Here is a 17,766-nt window from a genome sequence, read left to right on the forward strand (position 1 = left end):
AGGGCCACATCCACAACATATACCAATTCCCAGGCTAGGGGTAAATCAGAGCAGTAGCTGCTGGCCTACACCACAGCTCACCGCAACGCTGCTGTATCCTTGACTCACTGATCGACGCTAGGGATCGAACCCGCGTCCTCATACTTAGATACTAGTCGGTTCCGTTACTGCTGAGCCACGATGCGAACTCTTCCCCCAGGGCTTTTCTTATTGGGGATGCTCGTGGGGGTTTGCATTTTTTTTTTTTTTTTTTTCCTGAGAGGGATAGAGCGGGTCTGTGCCTTGAAATGGGGCAAAACCTTCCAGGCTTGGCTCTGCCACATAACAGCTGTTTCATCTCTCTGCGTTCTCTCGGCTGTAAAACAGGGATAATAATAGTACCACCCTCACAGTGTGGTTATGAGCACTGAATGGGATCACGTCAAGAATGAAGGAAGCTCTCCATAAAATACCACTGTTATCATCACTGTGTGCGGGTGGTTGTGGTCCTGATTTCCTCCCACAACTTGGAAGCTTCCTGCGGGCAGCGCCAGCGACCGCGCAGCCGGTCTTTCTACCCCATCGCGAGGACCCCTAAAAATGCCAGTGTCGGGAAGAGGGAAGGGTCCGTTCGCGGAGAGGAAAGAGAAGTATAGGTCAGAAAAGTTCCAACTACATCCTCCCGGTTTGGACCAGAGGGAAACTTGACCTGACTCCAGATTCTAAAGGGGGCAGTGGGCTTTCTGAGCCTCTGTCTTTCCTAGGCCTGAGGGTCAGACATCATGGGGTGTAGATCTCACTCTGGGAGAACTCTCTTGGGGGGATCTCGGGCAGATCAGGTGGGTCTCCCGGCCTTCTCTCGTTGGGGGGCGGGAGGGGTTGCGAAAAGCACGCGCAGCCGGATGCGGGTTCCCAACTGGAGAACGTGGCTCAGCTGCACAAGCTGCGGGGCGGTATGGGCAGGCTGGCGCCCGGCGAGCTCGAGGATTGGCCGCCGGCGGAGAAGCAGAACTCTGGGATTGGCTGAATTGCAGAGGGCGGGGGCCCAACCTTTAAGAAGAGCGAGGGGGCGTGCAGGGGAGTGTGAGCTTCGCCTAGCCGCCTGCCGGGTGTACTATCGCGCGGCAACCGTGGCGGCGGCGGCGCCGGAGCCGGCTACGACTACAACGAGAGCCCGGGAGGAGCGGAGGCCCGCGGAGCAGAGGAAGGAACATCGCGGAGCAGAGGAGCATCCCGGCCTCCCGGTCCCGGGCGGCGTGGCCCGCGGATTATGGCTAAAGGAGAGGGCGCCGAGAGCGGCTCCGCGGCGGGGCTGCTGCCCACCGGCATCCTCCAAGCGGGTGAACGTCCGGTCCAGGTGAAGGTGAGGGCCCGGCACCGGGTGGGGTGGCGGGGCAGGCTGATATGGGGGAGTAGAGGAATAAACCTGGTTCTGGGACACCTTGGGCCAGCCAGGAACAGGAGGACCCAGAGGCAGGAAGGGGCCCTAGGATGCCCGGGGTGGGGGGCGGGGGCAGGGAGTGATGGAGAAGGTTTGCAGGCGGCGGCCCTCTTTTTAACCACCCCTGCTCTGGCTAAGTCTGAGGAGCGGCCGCGCCGGCTGCTCCACGTGTGCCGGGCTCTGCCTAGTCAGTTTGCCTACCTCTGTGACGAGTAGCTTAAGTTTGCTACACTGGAAGCCAGAGAGACCTCAGAGATCTGAGAAATCCCCCTTGGTTTCCCATCTCTCAGCCCCCTCTTCCCCGCCCCCACATCCTACGAGTGCTTCTCAACTCCGCTTGAGAGGGCCGCTCAAGTTCATTCATAAGAACCAGGGCTCCGCTCTTAAAGGAGCCGCATTCCGCAGTCGTTTGTGTGAGTGTGGGTGTTGGTCCCGCGCGGCGCTTTGCGTGACTTGACCTTCGGCCCCAATTCTAGTTCTGTGGACAAAATGAAGGACTGTATGGCATTAGGAGGCCCCAGGGAGGGATCCCAGGCAATAGATACCTGCCTGGGAGGTGACTGCTTTTTCCTTTTCATTTTATTAACCAGTCCTTGGAAGGAGCTTGGGTAAGCAATTATGCTGCTACATGTATGAGTAATCTCTTTTTTCCCTGGGCAACCTTAACTTCCCTAGTGCCCCACCCAGACAGGGCCCAGCCCTGCACCTAGAGGCCTTTCCTCCCCTCTCCAAGATCCCTTGGGAACGGGGTGAGGGGGGTGGGGGGTGGGGGACAGGGAGAGGGAAGGAGGGTAGGACAGCTCCTGGGTTTGCTTGAAGGTCTGGCTGCCTCCAGGGGCCAGGGAGTCTCTGGGACAGATGGAAGGAACAGCTGTGCCTACAGCCAGCTGGGCTGGGCCCTTATAGATCTCTAGAGCCCTCACCCACTAGGCAGGTGGGTTCTGGCCTCTGAATCAGGGCGGGAGCCAGAGTTGGGTTTAGCCAGCTCTTGGCAGCAAGAGGATTTTCAGGTTGCGGCAGTTGGTGCCGGGTGGGGACAGGTCCGCTGCTGGAGCAGCATGCTCCCCCTCCAACTGGGAAAGAAACATGTCTGAGGCCTTGGGAGGGAAGTTAAGGGATGATGGGCTGATAAGGATCCAGGGTTGAGGGTGGCTTAGGGGTACTTCCAGTATGGGTTCCCCTTTTCAAGATTCCTAAGAACAGAGAATACCTTTCTTTTCTTCTGGGAAGTGGGATCTCCCTGGGTGGGAACAGGGCAAGGCAGACTTGGTTCCTCCTGGCAGAGTTGGCTGAAGGGATGGTCCTGCCTCTGGAAACTAGTAGGATGTGGACAGGATTGTGGATCTCTTTTCATTCATGGATTCTCTTTTCATTCTTTTCTCCTCTTGCCAGAAGGAGCCGAAGAAGCAAAAACAGTTGTCCGTTTGCAACAAGCTTTGCTATGCAGTTGGGGGGGCCCCCTACCAGGTGACGGGATGTGCCCTGGGGTTCTTCCTGCAGATCTACCTGTTGGATGTAGCTCAGGTAAGTGGGCTGAGCCCCTCAGGACTCTGCCATAATCCCGAGGGGGGAAAAGACTATGGACTCCCCGGGTAGGGTCATTTCCCCCATCTGTGAAATGGACCTGGGAATCCCATGAGAAATAAGGCTTTGAGGAGTATCTAGAAGAGGAGTCTCTCTGCCCCACGAGTCTTAGCTGGCAAGGTCAGGCAACTCCTTCTTGCCTGGCAAGAGCAACAGATCCTGGAGGGATAGGCAGCAGCGGCGGTAGTGTGAAAGAATGGAGCCTGCTGTGACGTTTTTCTTAGAAGAGACTGGCACACCATGTCCCCAGCTGTCAGCTGGCTTGGCTCCGGGGTTGGTGGATGTTGCCGGGCCTGTGGACAACACGCATCCCACCTTCACCTGAGGAGCAGGGGCATGTTAGTAGGCAGAGGGACCCTCAAGTCCTGGGTACCCTACTACGCAGGGTCTTTGACCAGGAGAGGTACTCCGAGTAAAGCAGGGCTCCACTATGCTTTGCGAAACCTTGGCCAGCTGCCTGGCATCCTGAGAATGCACCTTGTCTGTTAGGAGAGTGGGAGGCCGAACAGTCATGGCTCTCAGGAGTCTTCACTGGCTGTCTTTTGTATGTAGCACCTGACTTTGCAAGCGAGCCGTCTTAGTTGTATTCATTTATAGGTGGGGGAACACTGAGTCCCAGAAAGGACAGATAACTTCATTTAAGCAGCTAGTTTTCCAGCAAGTCCCAAGCATGGGCCGAGCCTTAAGTGGGGTACAAATATGAGGAGCTTACTGTCAAAAAGTAAAACTATTGTCATGAAGATTAGGGTTGGAAAAGTGAGGCTGGGGAAGCTGTGATGTGGGAGCAGCCTCTCCAGCTTTCCGGAGTGATAGTAATAGCCTTGATGGATGAGGAAGAGTCCAGAGAAACTGTCTATTTAAGTCTATGTGGTTGGGGAAGAGGGGGGTAGCTTGAAATGGGTAGTGATGGTGACAGCCTATTTTTTTCAAAATGTTTTCCATTGATTCCTTTTTCCACATCCAAGGTAGAGTTTGACCCTGTTAGATAGGGATCATATCCCCCATTATACAGATGGGGAAATGGTGGCCCCCTGGGGTGACCCAACAAATGCTATTTCCGATATCCCGTGGCTGGGGGCTTGCAGTTGGGAGAGGGAGACCAGGAAATGGAGTCTGGATTCATTCTCATTGCTGAGAGCGTTTTCATGGGCAGTGGAGCAGACATAAGGGGGGCAGATCTGGGAAAGTTTCTAAGGAGACACGTAGTTCTACTGCCATTGAAGAGCTGATATTGTCATGATTACCAAGCGAGTGATGATGCTTAAGAACAGGGTGGGAGCAGTACATGGTCCCAGGGGCCTGGCTGAAGGGGGAGAGAGCCCTGCTCTTGCCCACCAGTGAGGGTTGAGGTAGCTAGAAGGATGAGGCCGTCAACTTTGCTTGTTCCCCCCACCCCATCCCAGGTGGATCCTTTCTCCGCCTCCATCATCCTATTTGTGGGCCGAGCTTGGGATGCCATCACAGACCCCCTGGTGGGCTTCTGCATTAGCAAATCCTCCTGGACCCGCCTGGGCCGCCTCATGCCCTGGTGAGTAGAAGATCATGGTAGCAGTCTTCCTGCATGTCTACTGCCCCCTGGTCCTTCTATCTGGATTGTCACAGGTTGGGGGAGGGCGTGGTGAGGAGACGAAAGGATACAAAACCCCCAGCTGAGGCCTTAGCTGCCACTGGCATGGGCACTGGAAACTCCTGCCAGTTTGTGCCCAGGCTGGACTGGACTGAGTGGCTTCCCTTGGCCCAGGTCCCATTACTTACTCCCTGAGGTCTTTTCCCTTCCACGAGGCTGGAATTCTAACTTGTCCCACGCCACCACTTCTCATAGTGGTCAAGAGGTAACACTAGAGCCAGCCTGCCTCGGCCTGAACACCAACCTCACCACTTCGAGCTGTACCACCTTGGGCAAGACAGTTCATATCTCTGAGCCTCAAGTTTCTTCATCTGCAAAATGAGGACACTAATTATGTATGGATAGCTCCTAGGATTGTGGTGAGGATTGATATTTTTTTTTCTTTTTACCACCCCACCCAAGGCATATGGAAGATCCCAAGCTAGGGGTCGAATCAGAGCTGCAGTTTCCGGCCTATGCCACAGCCACGATCTGAGCCGCATCTGCAACCTCACACCAAAGCTCACAGCAAGGCTGGATCCTTAACCCACTAAGCATGGCCGGGGACCAAACCTGCATCCTCATTGACACTATGTTGGGTTCTTAACCCTCTGAGCCACAAGAGGAACTCCAGGATTAAGTTTTTTAATATGTGACATACTGAGAACAGTGCCAGGCACATATTAAGTAATAGATAATTTGGTACCTATGCAGAGTGAACAATCAAACCAAGAATGGGACGGCATTCTCTGCTCTTGGACCGTGTGAACTACCTCTTTTCTTGATACAAAGCCTACCCTCTGCAGCCTCAGGCTGTGAGGCAGGGTTGGGGGAGGTGGTGCCACAGATCAGACAGCAAAGGCAGGCACAAGGGCCAAGCTCTGGTTCCCTCCAGGACATCCTGCTTGGTGGCTGGGGGAAGGCCATGCCCCTTTCATCTCCAGCCCATCCAGGCTCAAATGGGCGCCTTCCTGCCCCAGGGGCGCCCATACCTGGTCTCCGGCCTTTAAGGCCTTCAAAGCTCTTCCCGCAGTCCCTGCCCACCCCTCCAGCTTCCTTTCCCACGAGGCCCCCCTCCCACCGAAATCCCGCCAGTCCCTGGCCAAGGCCCAGGTTGGGGCCTTTGATCCAAGCTTTGGGGCCAGGGGGCAGGAGAGCCTGCCTTACCTGGACAGGCTGTGGGGGCTTCCAGGGAGCCAGCCCAAGAGCCCGGGCCTTGTACCCGCCTCCCTGGCAGCCGGCAGGGGGCGGGGCTCTGCTGCCACATCTCCTCATGAGGCACAGCCAATGGCAGGCAGCCGCCCTGGCCAGCCCAAGACACAGCAGCAGCCCGGGTTACTCTCAGTCACATTTGCTTCCTCATTGCAGCTGCTTGGCAGCCTAGGAGGGAGAGGATGGAGTGAAGGCTGCCCAGGAGCCTTGTTCTCCCAGGATTTGGGAGGGGTGGTGTAGGGCAGGGAGGGAGAGGCCGTCCCTGTGGGAAGTAGGATCTGAGGCCTCTCATCTGGCAGGTGTGGAAGCCCATGTGATGAGGTAGCTGAGGGCCCTTCAGGCTGCTTTCTGATTTAGATGTGTCTCTGTAGGTGTCCTCACGTGTCTGGGTGGTCACGCCTGGTGAATCCCACCCCATCTGGCTGAGGGGCCGCATTGCAGTGTATGTGACTCTCCTCTCTGTCCATAGCAGTTAAGACCTGGGACCCAGCACTCCTTGTCCTTTCAGTGTAGGAAGCCTTGGGGCTCCCTCACCTCCCAGGCCTCAGACCAGCCTCTGTCCTTAGCCAGCATTTAAATCTTCCTTTTCCATGTCCCATCGTGGCCCAGTGGAAACAAATCTGACTAGTATCCGTGAGGAAGCAGGTTCGATCCCTGGCCTCACTCAGTGGGTTAAGGATCTGGTGTTGCCACGAGCTATGGTATAGGTCACAGATGGGGCTTGGATCTGTATTGTGGGCCCGTGGCTACAGCTCTGATTTGACCCCTAACCTGGGAACTTCCATATGCCGTGGGTGAAGCCCTAAAAAGACGTAAATAAAAAAACAAACAAACATTCTGAAAAACAAAATCCTCCTTTTCAGACCAGGAAGACTTTGACAAACACTTTGCTAGAATTCCCAAGGCCACCCAGTGAGCAGGGTGTCATCAGGGTTACATGGGAGATGCAGCAGGGCTGGACCTGAAGTCTGATTCCCAGCCCAGAACTCTCCCGCTGAGCTTTGTTGGTGGGAAAATCACAGCGGATGCTTGCTGTCTCCCAAGCACTGTTCTATCTTTTTAATATCCACTTAAGTCTCAAGATACTTCCACCTGGGAGTTCCCTGGTGGTGCTGTGGTTAGGATTTGGCACTTTCACCCCTATGTCCCAGGTTCAATCCCTGGTCTGGGAACTGAGATCCCACCTCAAGCCATTGTATGCCTGGCCAAACAAAGAACCCAGCTTCTTCAGCCCTATGAAATAGAGCCAAAGTCCTCGTAATAGCTTATGGGGCCCTACAGGGCCTCGTACTCCATTTCCTCTCCAACTTCATCTCCTAATTCCATCTCCCATGCTCACTTCACTCTAGCCTCCTGGTCTGCTTGCTGTTCCCCAGACCGGCCAGGCACATGTCCCACCTAAGTAAGCACCATTGCCCTGCAACCTCTGCAAGGCCAGCTTCCTTCTCTCATTCGAGCCTTGACACAGATGTCACTTTCTCAATGAAGGCTCCATGGCCACTTGGTTGTGAATTGCACCCCCATACTCCTCATCTCCTTTAGCCTGTTTTATTCTTTTTTCCATGATATTTAATCACCGTCTAATATGTTATATAGATTTTTTTGGTGTGTGGTAAAGTACACTCTTTAAATTTTTTTCTTTTTTTTTTTATGGCCACATCTTTGGCATATAGAAATTCCTGGGCCAGGGATTGAACCCAAGCTACGGCTGCGACCTACTCTATAGCTGCAGCGATGCTGAGTCCTTTACCCCACTGTGCTGGGGAGGGGAGAGAATCCTCGTCTCTGCCAGACCTGAGACACTGGGTCAGATTCTTAAATTCTTTTTTTTTTTTTTTTTTTGGTTTTTTTAGGGCCATACCCGTGGCATATGGAAGTTCCCAGTCTAGGGGTCGAATTGGAGCTGCAGCTGCTGGCCTGCACTGCAACCACAGCAACGCCAAATCCGAGCTGCATCTGCGACCTATGCCGAGGCTCACAGCAATGCTGGATCCTTAACCAACTAAGCAGGGCCAGGGACTGAACCAGCATCCTCATGGATACTAATCTGGTTCTTAACCCACTGAGCCAAAATGGGGATTCCAGATTCTTAAATTCTTAACCAACTGCTCCACAGAGGGAACTCCCTAAAATTTTTTAAATTTACCATTTTAAGCATTTTCAAGTATATGATTCAGGAGCATTAATTATAGTCACATTGTTGTGCAACCATCCCCCACAATGTTTTTGCAAACTGAAACTGTACAACCATCATCATTATCTATTTTCAAAATTTTGTCATCGCTCAAACAGAAAATCCCATTAAACAGTAACTCCCAGGAGTTCCCAAAGTAGTTCAACAGTAACGAACCCAACTAGTATCCATGAGGATGCAGATTCGATCCCTGGCCTCACTCAGTGGGTTAAGGATCTGGCGTTGCCATGAGCAGTGGTGTAAGTTGAAGACATGGCTCAAATTTGGTGTTGCTGTGGCTGTGGTGTATGCAGGCAGCTGTAGCTCCATTTTGACCCCTAGTCTGGGAACCTCCACATGCCGTGGATGCAGCCCTAAAAAGACAGAAACCAACAAACCAAAAAACCCCCAAAACAAACAGAAAACCCCCACTAACTCACCATACCTCCATCCTTCCCAGGCCCTGGCAACCGACTAACTACTTTCTGTCTGGGAACTTGACTCATCTAAGTGGGATCATCCTATATTTGTCCTTTTGTGTCTGGCTTATTTCATTTAGCATAATGTCTTCAAGGTTAATGCCATAGCTTGTGTCAGAATTTCATTCTTTTTTAAGGTTGGATTATGTATATAACATAATGATATAATTATGTGTAATATTTTGTTTGCCAACTAGAAAGTACATTCCACAAGGGCAATTTCTTGTCCAGTTTTGCTCACTGATACATCTCGAATTACTTGAATAGTGCTCAGCACAGGGCTGGCCCTTGAATATTTGAGTAATTGTTGAAGGTAAGGTAGGGTCTATTATTATTTTCATTTTGCAGTTTGAGAAAATGAGCCTCAGAGAAGTTAAATAACTTGCCCAATGGCATTTCCTTGTGGCTCAGTGAGTTAAGTATCTGGCATTGTCACTGCAAGTGGTTCAGGACACTGCTGTGGCTCAGCTTCCATCCCTGGCCCAGGAACTTCATGCTTTGGGTGCAGCCAAAAAAAAGAAAAAAGAAAAAAGAAAACTTGCCTAAGACCAAGTTATTTATATTGGTAGAACCAGAACTGGATCCCTGAAGTGTGGCTGCAAAGGTCTTTCTTTCTTTCTTTTTCGGCATGTGGAAGTTCCCCGGCCAGGGATCAAACCCGCACCACAGCAGTGACCTGAGTCACAGAGGTGACAGCACTGGATCCTTAACCCACCAAGCCATCAGGGAACTCCTCAAAGGCCTTTCTTTTAACCACAGTTCTCTGCTGCCTTTCTATACTGATACCATGAAGTTAGACCATCCTGAGATCCTACTAGGATGGTGTGGGCCTCACATGTGGGGAGGTAGACATTTGCCCCCCTAGTTATTTCATTTCACTAGGCCCACGTCTCCCTGGTGGCTTCTCCAGAAGGAACACCTTCACCGGGAATTGATCTCCCCACCCATGCGTCTGCATGAGAAGCCCAGCCCTGGGGTTGCTCCTCCTCCTCTGTCCTCCTCCCCTGCCCCACCATCTGAGGCCTTGGCCTCCATTCTCAGCGCCCCCCGGCCCCCAGCCCATAGGAAGCCTCTATCTTTGGAGTCTTCACCCCTGGAGAGATGCAGGCAAGACTCGGGTCTGACCGCATGCTCCATCCTCGGGATTGTGGGCTGGGGGCCCTCTCTGTCTGCCCTTCCTGGCTTGGCCATCAGTCCCTTCCCCGACCCCGAGTCAGGGGTGGATCCAGGAGGAGGAATGTGTCCTTCCTGGCAGGCACCCTGTGGGACTGCCAAGCCGTCCAGGCTAGGTCCAGATCCTGGGATTCTGGCATCCCCCCCCCACTCAGACCCTCCCTCTCCCCACCCCTCAGGATCATCTTCTCCACACCCCTGGCCATCATCGCCTACTTCCTCATCTGGTTCGTGCCTGACTTCAAGCAGGGCCAGGCCCTGTGGTACTTGCTTTTCTACTGCCTCTTTGAGACACTGGTCACGGTGAGTGTGGGCACGTCCCCTGGGTGTCTCGGAGGGCTGTGGGGAGGGGCAGTCCCTGGGGCCTCCGGGTTGGTGCCCGAAGCCACATTTGTCTGTCCATCATCTGACTGGCCGAGGGCCTCTCTTCCATGCCAGTGTTTCCACGTTCCCTACTCAGCTCTCACCATGTTCATCAGCACGGAGCAGAGCGAGCGGGATTCTGCCACTGCGTATCGTAAGTTTCCCCAGGGCACTGAACCCACCCACCAGGGACCCGGGGTCCCCCACTCCCTGATCCTCCTACCACATTTCTTCCCTTGGGCGCCCAACTCTCTGCTCTTGAGAGGAGCTGAGAAACCATCCTAAAAATCACCTGGTCCCATTATTGCTCTGGTAAGACCCAGAGAGATGCAGGGACGAGGCAGAGGTCACACAGCGAGGCTGTGAATTGAGGCCAAGATGCCACTGGCCCCGCTCGTCTACCTGACGCCGCTCCCATCACCTGGGGTTAGACCTGGGCTTCAGTCCATCTGATATTCCTCCCTAGGGGCCCCCAAGCCACACAGCCCCTCTCAAGGACTTCCTTTTTCTTTTTCCCACTCAGGGATGACCGTGGAGGTATTAGGGACAGTGCTGGGCACGGCCATCCAGGGGCAGATCGTGGGCCAAGCAGATACGCCTTGTATCCAGGATGTTAATGCTTCTACAGTAGCCTCGGAAGGTGCCAATCTCACACAGAGTGCCACCTCGCTCAAAGAAACGGTGAGGCCCTAGCATGGCTGGGATCCAGGGAAGATGAGGAAAGATGGGGTGGTTTGCAGTCAATCCTGAAAACAGTAACAATGACTAGTGTTTGTAAATGTTGAGCATTTGATAAATAAGTCTTACTTTAAGGTGCCCCTTTGGGAGTTCCTGTTGTGGCTCATTGCTAACAAACCCGACCAGTACCCATGGGAATGCGGGTTCGATCCCTGGCCTTGCTCAGTGGGTTAAGGATCCAGGATTGCTGTGAGCTGTGGTGTAGGTCACAGACGCGGCTCGGATCTGGTGATGCTGTGGCTGTGGCTTAGGCCAGCAGCTGCAGCTCTGATTCGACCCCTAGCCTGAGAACTTCCATATGCTGCACGTGTGGCCCTGAAAAAAAAAAAAAAAAAAATGCCTTCTTTGCAGATAAGGAACTGAAGCACAAGAGAGGCGAAATAATTTGTTCAGGGTAATCGAGTTAGTGAGTTGCAAAAACTAGATTTGGGGGGATTCGAATTGGAGGCTCTTGGCCTCCACAGCCTGATCTTCTTAGCCTTTTGTTCATCCAGACTTTGCCCAGCCTTGGGAAGCAGCAGCAGACCCAGGCTGATTCCCATTTCACAGATGAAGACAGGGAGGCCCCTGCAGAAGGGACTGGTCCAAGGTCATTAAGTAGAGCTGCTGGAGGCCGGGATGAGATCAGACTGACTTTTCCTCTATGTTACCTTCACCCTCTGTAGCAAAATGCATACCTGCTGGCGGCAGGGGTCATTGCCTCCATCTATGTCATCTGTGCCATCATCCTGATCCTGGGCGTGCGGGAGCAGAGAGGTGAGGGGTCCTGGTGAGGGGTGCAGGCCCTGGCTTGGAGTGGGTTTGTCCCTTTGCCTGGGCCTCAGGCTCTGGGAGGGGCCTCTGCTCCTGCCTCATCTGTCCCCTCTGTCCCCCAGAACCATACGAGACTCAGCAGACCAAGCCGATGTCCTTCTTTCCGGGCCTCCGGCTGGTCATGAGCCATGGCCCCTACATCAAGCTTATTGCCGGCTTCCTCTTTACCTCCTTGGCTTTCATGGTGAGTGGTGCCCTGATGTGCTCAGCCTGATGGGGGGTGTGAGGTGAGGGCGGGGTAGGCCACCCATTCGGGATGTGATGAAGCCTGAGGGACCAGTGAACTGGGGGAGGGAGGGATGAGCAGAGGTCCCTAGAGCATGGGACATGTCTTGGGGGGCCTCAACCCCAGCATCACCTCTTTTCTTGCCTTGCCTTCCCTGTCCCCGCAGCTGGTGGAGGGGAACTTCGCCCTGTTCTGCACATACACCTTGGGCTTTCGCAATGAATTCCAGAATCTGCTCCTGGCCATCATGGTGCGTGTGGGGCCCCGAGGGTGGGTGAAATGGCTTGGGCTTCCAGATGGGTTCTTTGGATAGGCGGAGGGCATTTCCCAGACTGACCCAAGGCCATGAGGGATGAGGGAGGCTTCTCAGAACATTTGGATCTGACCAACAATTGCTTAGGTAGGACTGTAAAGGGAAGAGTTTGGGTCCATAAATCAAATCTATATGTTGTACACCTTAAACTAGTCCCATGTCACATGTCAATTACATCTCAATAGCACTAGCGGGGGGAGAGCTTGGGGTTAGTTGTTCAAGTAGAGAGCACAGCAAAAGCAAAGGCATGGAGCTCCACGTTGAGAGGAGGTGGGAGATCAGACTGGGACTCAGCTCCCTGGAGAGGCTGTCAATATGCTCAGGGTCCAGGTGACGTCATCTGGCTGCTCTTGAGCAGGGCTGGGAACCCCTTTAGAGTCCCGGCAAGGGCAGGAGGGATTCCATGGCTCTCACCGGCTTCCCTCACCCCCTTTGCCCATCCACAGCTCTCAGCCACAATCACCATTCCCATCTGGCAGTGGTTCCTAACCCGGTTTGGCAAGAAGATGGCTGTGTACATCGGGATCTCAGTGAGTCGAGCTAAAGGGAAGGGGCCTGGGCTGACGTGGGGGTTACTACTGATGGGAGCCTCCCAGCTGACTCATCTTTCTACACCTGCTACCCCTAGTCAGCAGTGCCATTTCTCATCTTGGTGGCCCTCATGGAAAGTAACCTGATCGTCACATACGTGGTAGCAGTAGCAGCCGGCATCAGCGTAGCAGCTGCTTTCTTACTACCCTGGTAAGTATATGGGCCAGCCTGGGTATGCTTCCCAGCCTCCCCCCATCCTCACCCCCATTCTGAAGCTCCTTAGGGAGAATCCTGTGGGGGCTTCTTTTCCTGCAGATGGGTCCAGGTTGGGGCAGGGCTTCCCAGGACAGTGGTACAGGTTGTGCACTGCACAAGAGGACCTCGTCAGGGTGGGAAATGGGGGCTCAAGTTGAGCCTGTCCTCTACTTGCCCAGCTGAACAATTAGACTTGGGGCTACTTCATCTTGGAGGAAGGGGCCTTTTTTTTTTTTTTAATTCACACGAAGTTACCACCTTCTCACTCAACTGTGTGTGCTGTGGGACTGCAAACTCCCAGAGGACCGCTGCTTTTGACAAGCACCACGTGGGCTGGCAGGGGCCTAGGGTTGCCAGGCGGGAGGGTCCTCATGGCTGCCGCCTCTCTGTACAGGTCCATGCTCCCCGACGTCATTGACGACTTCCACCTGAAGCAGCCCCACATCCACGGGACGGAGCCCATCTTCTTCTCCTTCTACGTCTTCTTTACCAAGTTTGCCTCTGGAGTCTCCCTGGGCATCTCCACCCTCAGCCTGGAGTGAGTGGTATGGGGGTCTGGGCAGTGCTGGGCATGGCTAGGTCCCAGGTGCCTCATCCTCACCACTTCCCTACCCCTGGGTCCCACAGCTTCACTGGGTACCAGACCCGAGGCTGCTCCCAGCCGGCACGGGTCAAGTTCACGCTGAAGATGCTGGTGACCATGGCTCCCATAGTCCTCATCCTGCTGGGCCTGTTGCTCTTCAAGCTGTACCCCATTGATGAGGAGAAGCGGCGGCAGAACAAGAAGGCCCTGCAGGCTCTGAGGTAAGAGAGACGCGGGGACAGGGAGGTGCAGAGGGGACATCATCCCGTCGAAGCCCTTGACTAGTGCTTCCTGGGGCCAAGCCCAGATTTCCCGCCCTCGACAGCTCCTCCTCTGCCCTCTCCTCCTGCAGTGGCCGTTGACATTTCTGGCACACTGAACTGCCTGTCTGTGCTGAATGGTTTTACATTTGTTTTCATTCAACAAGTAGGTATGGCGAGTTCCCGTTGTGACTCAGCAGATTAAGAACCCGACATAGCGTTCATGAGGATGCGGGTTTCGTCCCTGGCTTCGCTCAGGGGGTTAAAGATCTGGTGTTCCCCTGGCTGTAGCTGTGGCATAGGCCAGTAGCTGCTGCTCCGATTCAGCCCCTAGCCCGGGAACTTCCATATGCTGCAAGTGTGGCCATAAAAAAAAAAAAAAAAAAAAAAAAAATCACTGTGAATTGATCACTTACAAAATTATCCTTACTCAAGATAACATGAAAAAAAGAAGGTATGTATGTGAATGCCTGGGTCACTTGGCTGCACAGCAGGAATTGGCACCACACTGTAAATCGGCTGTACCAGGAAGAGTGACAAGTGATAAGTGGCAGAGCTGAGGTTTGAGCCCTTGGTGTTATCTTTTTTTGTTTTTTTTGTCTTTTTGTCTTTTTAGGGCCTCACCTGCAGCATATGGAGGTTCCCAGGCTAGGGGTCTAATCGGAGCTGTAGCCTCTGGCCTGCACCAGAGCCATAGCAATGCCCTATCCAAGCCACATCTGTGACCTACACCACAGCTCATGGCAACACCGGATCCTTAACCCACTGAGCAAGGTCAGGGATTGAACCCACAACCTCATGGTTCCTAGTCAGATTCGTTTCCCCTGCGCCACGACAGGAACTCCCCTTGGTTTTGACTCACTGCTCTTCTGGCATGCAGGACCTCAGGTGTGCAGACCAGAGGGCAGGGTGCAGTAAGTGGTGCCAGCCCATCAGCCCACCCAGGCCTGGGTGTAGTGCTGGGACTTGGGTTCCCTGTGGGCAGCAAGAACAGCAAACAATCCTACAAGCAGTTTCTGGGCTGAGAGTGGGCGTGAACAAACTGTGTGCTGTGATTAGGATTAGATGCCTATTGGCTGAGACCACAGAGCCGGGGATCCCTCAGGGAACAAGCTGGTGGGAGGGGATGCTTTTTCCAACCCGTCTCCTCTGGTTCTTGCAGGGAAGAGGCCAGCAGCTCAGGCTGCTCTGATACAGACTCTACAGAACTGGCCAGCATCCTCTAGGGCCTGCTGGGTGACCTGAAGCCACCACGCCCAGGGTCTGGGTTACCAGGCCGCACGAGGAGTCCCGGCCTACTTGCCTGCTCACTGACCAGCTGGTCTCCAGATGCCAGGAAGGGAACCAAAGACTCACAAGAAAGTGACCCAGGACACCTGTGCCCACAATGGGGGCATGCTCTTCATAGGGCCACCTGCCCATGGGGCTGAGCCCAGGGGCTGCTACTGTGAATATGCCAAGGACTGATCGGGCCTAGCCCGGAACACTAAATGTAGAAACCTTTTATACAGAGACTAATTAATAACTTAATGACTGTGTACATAGCAATGTATGTTTATGTATATATGTCTGTGAGCTATTAATGTTATTAATTTTCATAAAAGCTAGAAAGCTGCCTGTTTCTGTCTTTGTCCTTGGCTACTCACTGAGCCGTTCTGTACCAAGACTCAGATTGAGAGGGAGGACAGCTGCAGGTGCCCCGGGGTGCAAGAATGTATGTGGAGGGGGTGATAACATCAGCTAAGCTTTACTAAACACCTGCGTGTGCCAGGCCCCGTGTGAAAGCTTTCTGCTCACTTTGCTGGTGTTCTCACTTAAATCCCAGAAACCATCGGGCTGGGTCAGGATCATCCCCATTTTAAAGATGAGGAAACTGAGCCCCCCGTGTGTTGAGAAGGGATGTGGCTAAGCTCACGCAGCCAAGAATGACCTCACTGGAATAACATCCCAGGTCTATGAGACTCCGATGCCTTAGCCACCACCCACTGCTCCCCTGCGTGTGAGAACAACCAGTTGGCTCTGCCCAGGCCTGTGTGCTGTGCTTCCCGCCCTGTGCGTGCCTGAGCAATGGGGCTGGCTGTGCTAGGGCAGACTCCATGACTGGGGCCCTCTGGGGTCCCCAGAGGCCTGGGATTCTTTCTCCACCACTGAGAATGACAGCATTGGAAGGCAAGAATGTGCCCAGCTGGGTGTGTGTGTGGGTTGAGGGGAGGGGGTCTCACCACTGGTGGCAGGGAGCAGGGTGGTAGGAAGGCCTTGCTTGTAGCATTCACCTATTTCCATGGTGTAAACACTCCACCCACTTTCCAGTTACCAACGGTTGTGCTGTCCTGCAAAATTACTAAATTTGCAATAATTGGCTCTCACAAGCTGGTAAGAGCTTGCCCTAGCAAGTTCTAAGGTTTCATACACTTAGGCCAAGCTCCAAAATTCAGGAAGGCAACCTTGGCAGGATCAGAGGCTGCCAGTCCAACCTCTACATTATATTATATAGCTGGATAAATGAGGTATGGAAAAGGGACATGTTTAGATGAGTTATGCTTAGTTTTTGTTTTTTGTTTGTTTGTTTTTTGCTTTTTAGGGCCACACCCACAGGACATGGAAGTTCCCAGGCTAGGGATTAAATAGAGCTATAGCCACCAGTCTACACCAGAGCCACAGCAATGCAGGCTCCGAGTCCGAGTCTGTGACCTACACCACAGCTCACAGCAACACCAGATCCTTAACCCACTGAGCGGGGCCAGGGATGGAACCCATATCCTCGTGGATACTAGTCAGGGGTTTGCTACCACTGAGCCACAACAGGAACTCCTAGCCTTGGTTTTTACTTTGGGTATCTGGCTCCCCATGCCCCCTTTTTTTGGCCACCCTGCAGTATATAGATTTCCCAGCCCAGGGATCAGATCCAAGCTGCAGTTGTGACTTATGCCATAGCTGTGGCAATGTTGGATCGTTTAACCCACTGTGCTTGGCCAGGGATGGAACCTGCATCCTGGTGGCAGCAGAGATGCCGCTGATCCTGTTGCGCCATAGCCGATCTCCAGGGCTCCACATTTCAGATGAAGTTCTGCCCAACTGCTCTTTTTTTTTTTTTTTTTAAGGGCCGTACCTGTGTCATATGAAAGTTCCCAGGCTAGGGGTCCAAGCGGAGCTGCAGCTAGACCTACACCACAGCCACAGCAATGCCAGATCCTTAACCTACCAAGCGAGGCCAGGGGTTGAACCTACATTCTCATGGATACTAGTCAGTTTTGTTACCATTGAGCCACAGTGAGAACCCCCCAACCACTTTTATAATTATAAGTGTTGGAGTTCCCATTGTGGAGCAGCAGAAACAAATCCGACTAGGAACCATGAGGTTGCAGGGTCGATCCTTGGCCTCGTTCAGTGGCTTAAGGATCTGGTGTTGCTGTGAGCTTTGGTGTAGGTCGCAGACTCAGCCCAGATCCTGTGTTGCTGTGGCTGTGGCGTTGGCTGGCAGGTGTAGCTCCGATTTGACCCCTAGCCTGGGAACTTCCATGGGCCACAGGTGTGGCCCTAAAAACAAAACAAAACAAAAAGCCTAAAAAAAACAAAAAGAAAAAACTTATAAGTGTTAATAACAGGCACCATTACACATGCTTAACAAATATCAATTTAATTAGTCCTCATAACTTCCCTGAGTTAGGTACATAGTTAACTCCCATTTTGCAGATAAGAAAATTCAGCCACAGAAAGTTAGCTGATATTTGAAGCAAAGCTATCTGGCTTAGGACCTGTGCTCTTGACCACTGCTTTAGGCTATTACGTGAACCAACATTTTCGCCACTGCCACACCAGGTCCAGATGCTTTTGGAGCTGCCCTCAGGGTCAGAGTCTTCCTTAGTAGAGCAGGAGCCCTGGGCTCTGGTCTGACCTCCATAGCTGGAGCATTCAAGAATCCCAAGATGATCTCCGCAAGAGGCCCACTCACACCTCCCTTCTCCCTCCATTCTGATCAATAACCACCAAATCCGGTCTTTAAAAGAGAAAGATTATTTTTAGTTTCCTAAACCACC

General features: G+C 53.1%; 1 protein-coding gene across 2 annotated transcripts; it reads left to right on the top strand.

The window, feature by feature from the left end:
* Nucleotides 1–1,058: 1,058 nt before the first annotated feature.
* On the top strand, nucleotides 1,059–15,347 carry MFSD2A (MFSD2 lysolipid transporter A, lysophospholipid). 2 transcript variants are annotated; one of them, XM_003127828.6, is made up of 14 exons: nucleotides 1,059–1,342; nucleotides 2,813–2,944; nucleotides 4,408–4,532; nucleotides 9,827–9,950; nucleotides 10,086–10,164; nucleotides 10,534–10,691; nucleotides 11,414–11,504; nucleotides 11,624–11,745; nucleotides 11,954–12,037; nucleotides 12,547–12,630; nucleotides 12,729–12,841; nucleotides 13,281–13,424; nucleotides 13,514–13,690; nucleotides 14,892–15,347. In XM_003127828.6, the coding sequence occupies exons 1-14, from the start codon at nucleotides 1,250–1,252 to the stop codon at nucleotides 14,953–14,955; spliced, it is 1,590 nt and encodes a 529-aa protein (XP_003127876.3). In that variant the 5' UTR covers nucleotides 1,059–1,249; the 3' UTR covers nucleotides 14,956–15,347. The 2 variants fall into 2 exon arrangements, with proteins under 2 accessions (XP_003127876.3, XP_005656144.2); XM_005656087.4 differs by having other exon boundaries at nucleotides 1,059–1,336.
* Nucleotides 15,348–17,766: the final 2,419 nt, after the last annotated feature.

The sequence above is a fragment of the Sus scrofa genome, chromosome 6 (assembly GCF_054392235.1).
Source record: "Sus scrofa isolate SSC_HxYL_T2T_F1_AM1 chromosome 6, Sscrofa_HxYL_maternal_Yorkshire_Landrace_v2.0, whole genome shotgun sequence".
NCBI lineage: Eukaryota > Metazoa > Chordata > Mammalia > Artiodactyla > Suidae > Sus > Sus scrofa.

Coding starts and splice junctions, on each gene's coding strand:
- MFSD2A (XM_003127828.6), top strand. CDS start 1,250: ATGGCTAAAGGAGAGGGCGCCGAGAGCGGCTCCGCGGCGGGGCTGCTG. Junction 11,505..11,623: donor GGGCGTGCGGGAGCAGAGAG/GTGAGGGGTCCT, acceptor TCTGTCCCCCAG/AACCATACGAGACTCAGCAG. Junction 12,842..13,280: donor GCTGCTTTCTTACTACCCTG/GTAAGTATATGG, acceptor CTCTCTGTACAG/GTCCATGCTCCCCGACGTCA.